General features: G+C 61.2%; 1 protein-coding gene across 1 annotated transcript; it reads left to right on the top strand.

Moving 5' to 3' along the window:
- Window positions 1–303: 303 nt before the first annotated feature.
- Window positions 304–1,607, top strand: LOC119365681. The gene has a single exon (XM_037631331.1). It carries the CDS (start codon window positions 405–407, stop codon window positions 1,437–1,439), a length of 1,035 nt encoding a protein of 344 aa, XP_037487228.1. The 5' UTR covers window positions 304–404; the 3' UTR covers window positions 1,440–1,607.
- Window positions 1,608–1,878: the final 271 nt, after the last annotated feature.

Raw genomic sequence — 1,878 nt, 5'->3', positions numbered from 1 at the left:
TTTTTTTAAGGCGAGGCCTGCACGGTTGCACAACTGTATAGTGCAAGATACAACTATAATTGTTTTCAAAATAAAATGAAAATAAAATATAACAGTGAGTACAAACAGGTTTTGGTGACCCGCAAAAAAAGAAAAGGTTTTGGTCAACCACTCCCATATCGCCGAGACATCAGCCGACGTCGGCACACGCACTGTGCATCGGTTGCCTCGTATACCCTCTTCCCGGGCCCAGAGCCGCCTTCGCTTCAGACCCGGTAACCCAGAAACGACCCGCTTATATACGCTGCGTTCGTTGACACGGCGACGACGACGAAGTTAAACAACTCCCTCCCTCCTCCCTCGCCCCCGCAGACACACCACCGACGGCAACCACCTCGAGCGTTAATGCTCCACCGACGCCGCTAATGGCCGCCGCCGTCGCCGCAGTCACCTCGCCGGATCTCTTCTCGTTCCACGCGTCTATCGCGCCCTTGCCGGCACCTCCGGTGGGCGCTGAAGACGACGACGGCGACTTCGAGTTCCGCATCCCGGCGGCGGTGGCCGCGCTCTCCGCCGCTGATGAGCTCTTCTCGGACGGAAAGCTCGTGCCTCTCCTCCCGCTTCTGAATCCCGCCTCAGCCTGCTCGGCTCCGCCGTGCCCGGAGGAGGAGCCTCCCTCGGAGCCCGTCTCTCCCCGCGCGCCGCGGTGCGCTGGGCGGCGGTGGCGTGATCTCCTCCTCCTCGTGACAAAGAAGCCCAAAGCCGGCGAGACCAAGGGTCGCACGGAAGCGTCTCTGGGGCGTCGGGAGGCGCATTCGCGGCCGCTCCTCTCGCGCGACTCCTCCTCGTCCTCGTCGGCCTCCTCGTGCGACTCCGGCAGGAACGCGCGCCGCCCGCCGCCGCCGTCGCGCCCACCCCTGCGTACCCGCTCCGCGCCGGTGGCGAGCCTCCTCCACCTCATGTCCAAGAAGAACGCCGGCGACTGCAGGAACGGCGCCGCCGCGGCCGCTGCCCCGAAGCACCGGCAGCAGCAGCAGGCGTGCGCGCACCCGCTACTGACCCGGGCCTCCTCGTCGTCCTCGGCCTCCTCCTCAGACTCCGGCAGGAACTCCCGCCCGCCCTGGCATCCGCGCGGCCCAGCGCGGCCGTGGCGCCCCGCGATAGCCGCCGAGAGCCCGCGTGTCAGCGCGTCCGGGCGCGTGGTGTTCCGGGGCCTGGAGCGGTGCTCTAGCACGCCCGCGGCGGGGGGGATCGGCGGCCTGCGGCGGCCGCGGCCGAGGGGCATGGAGCGGTCGTACTCGACCAATGTGCGCGTGGATCCGGTGATCAACGTGTTCGGGTTCGGACACCTGTTCTTCCCAGCTTCGCCGTCCAAGGAGAAGAAGGCCGACGCCGCGGGCGGCGGCCGGAGGAGCAGGCCGGAGAAGCTGGCGATGATGCTGAGAGATCCGCAGGATTAGGTGGTGGCCATGCTGGAACATAACGCATGAGATTCTTCCTGTCGCGGATCCTTCTCTGTATTTCTCATCTTGTTTTTTCAGTTTTTTGTAATATACACCGCTGCTCCTGTTGTTTAGAGCTAGATCTCTCAAATTTCAGAGACCTCATGCGAATCTGAACTGCCATCAGAGTGTCGTGTCGATGTAAAAAAATTACTCATGAACAGAAGAACACTTTGGTTCCAAAACCCGGCTCGCTTTGCTTCTTCAAGCTGAAGATCACTGTGAAATCGGATGAGGATGGAGTGCTTTTTAAATTTGGAAATGAGGATGTGGCGTCAAATCGCAGCAGTTGGAGCAACGGGACATCAAAGGCCCTGTTTGGATTGGAGGGTTAGAGTTAGTTTGGGTTAGTTTGGACCCAACTAACCCAAAAATATCCAAACATGTGGGTTAGTTT

Source organism: Triticum dicoccoides, chromosome 2B, assembly GCF_002162155.2.
Source record: "Triticum dicoccoides isolate Atlit2015 ecotype Zavitan chromosome 2B, WEW_v2.0, whole genome shotgun sequence".
NCBI classification, from domain to species: domain Eukaryota; kingdom Viridiplantae; phylum Streptophyta; class Magnoliopsida; order Poales; family Poaceae; genus Triticum; species Triticum dicoccoides.
Note: the sequence above shows the minus strand (reverse complement) of the source record. Positions and strands in the feature narration are given on the sequence as shown.

Excerpts from the sequence above, each read along its gene's own strand:
- LOC119365681 (XM_037631331.1), top strand. The coding sequence starts at position 405 with ATGGCCGCCGCCGTCGCCGCAGTCACCTCGCCGGATCTCTTCTCGTTC.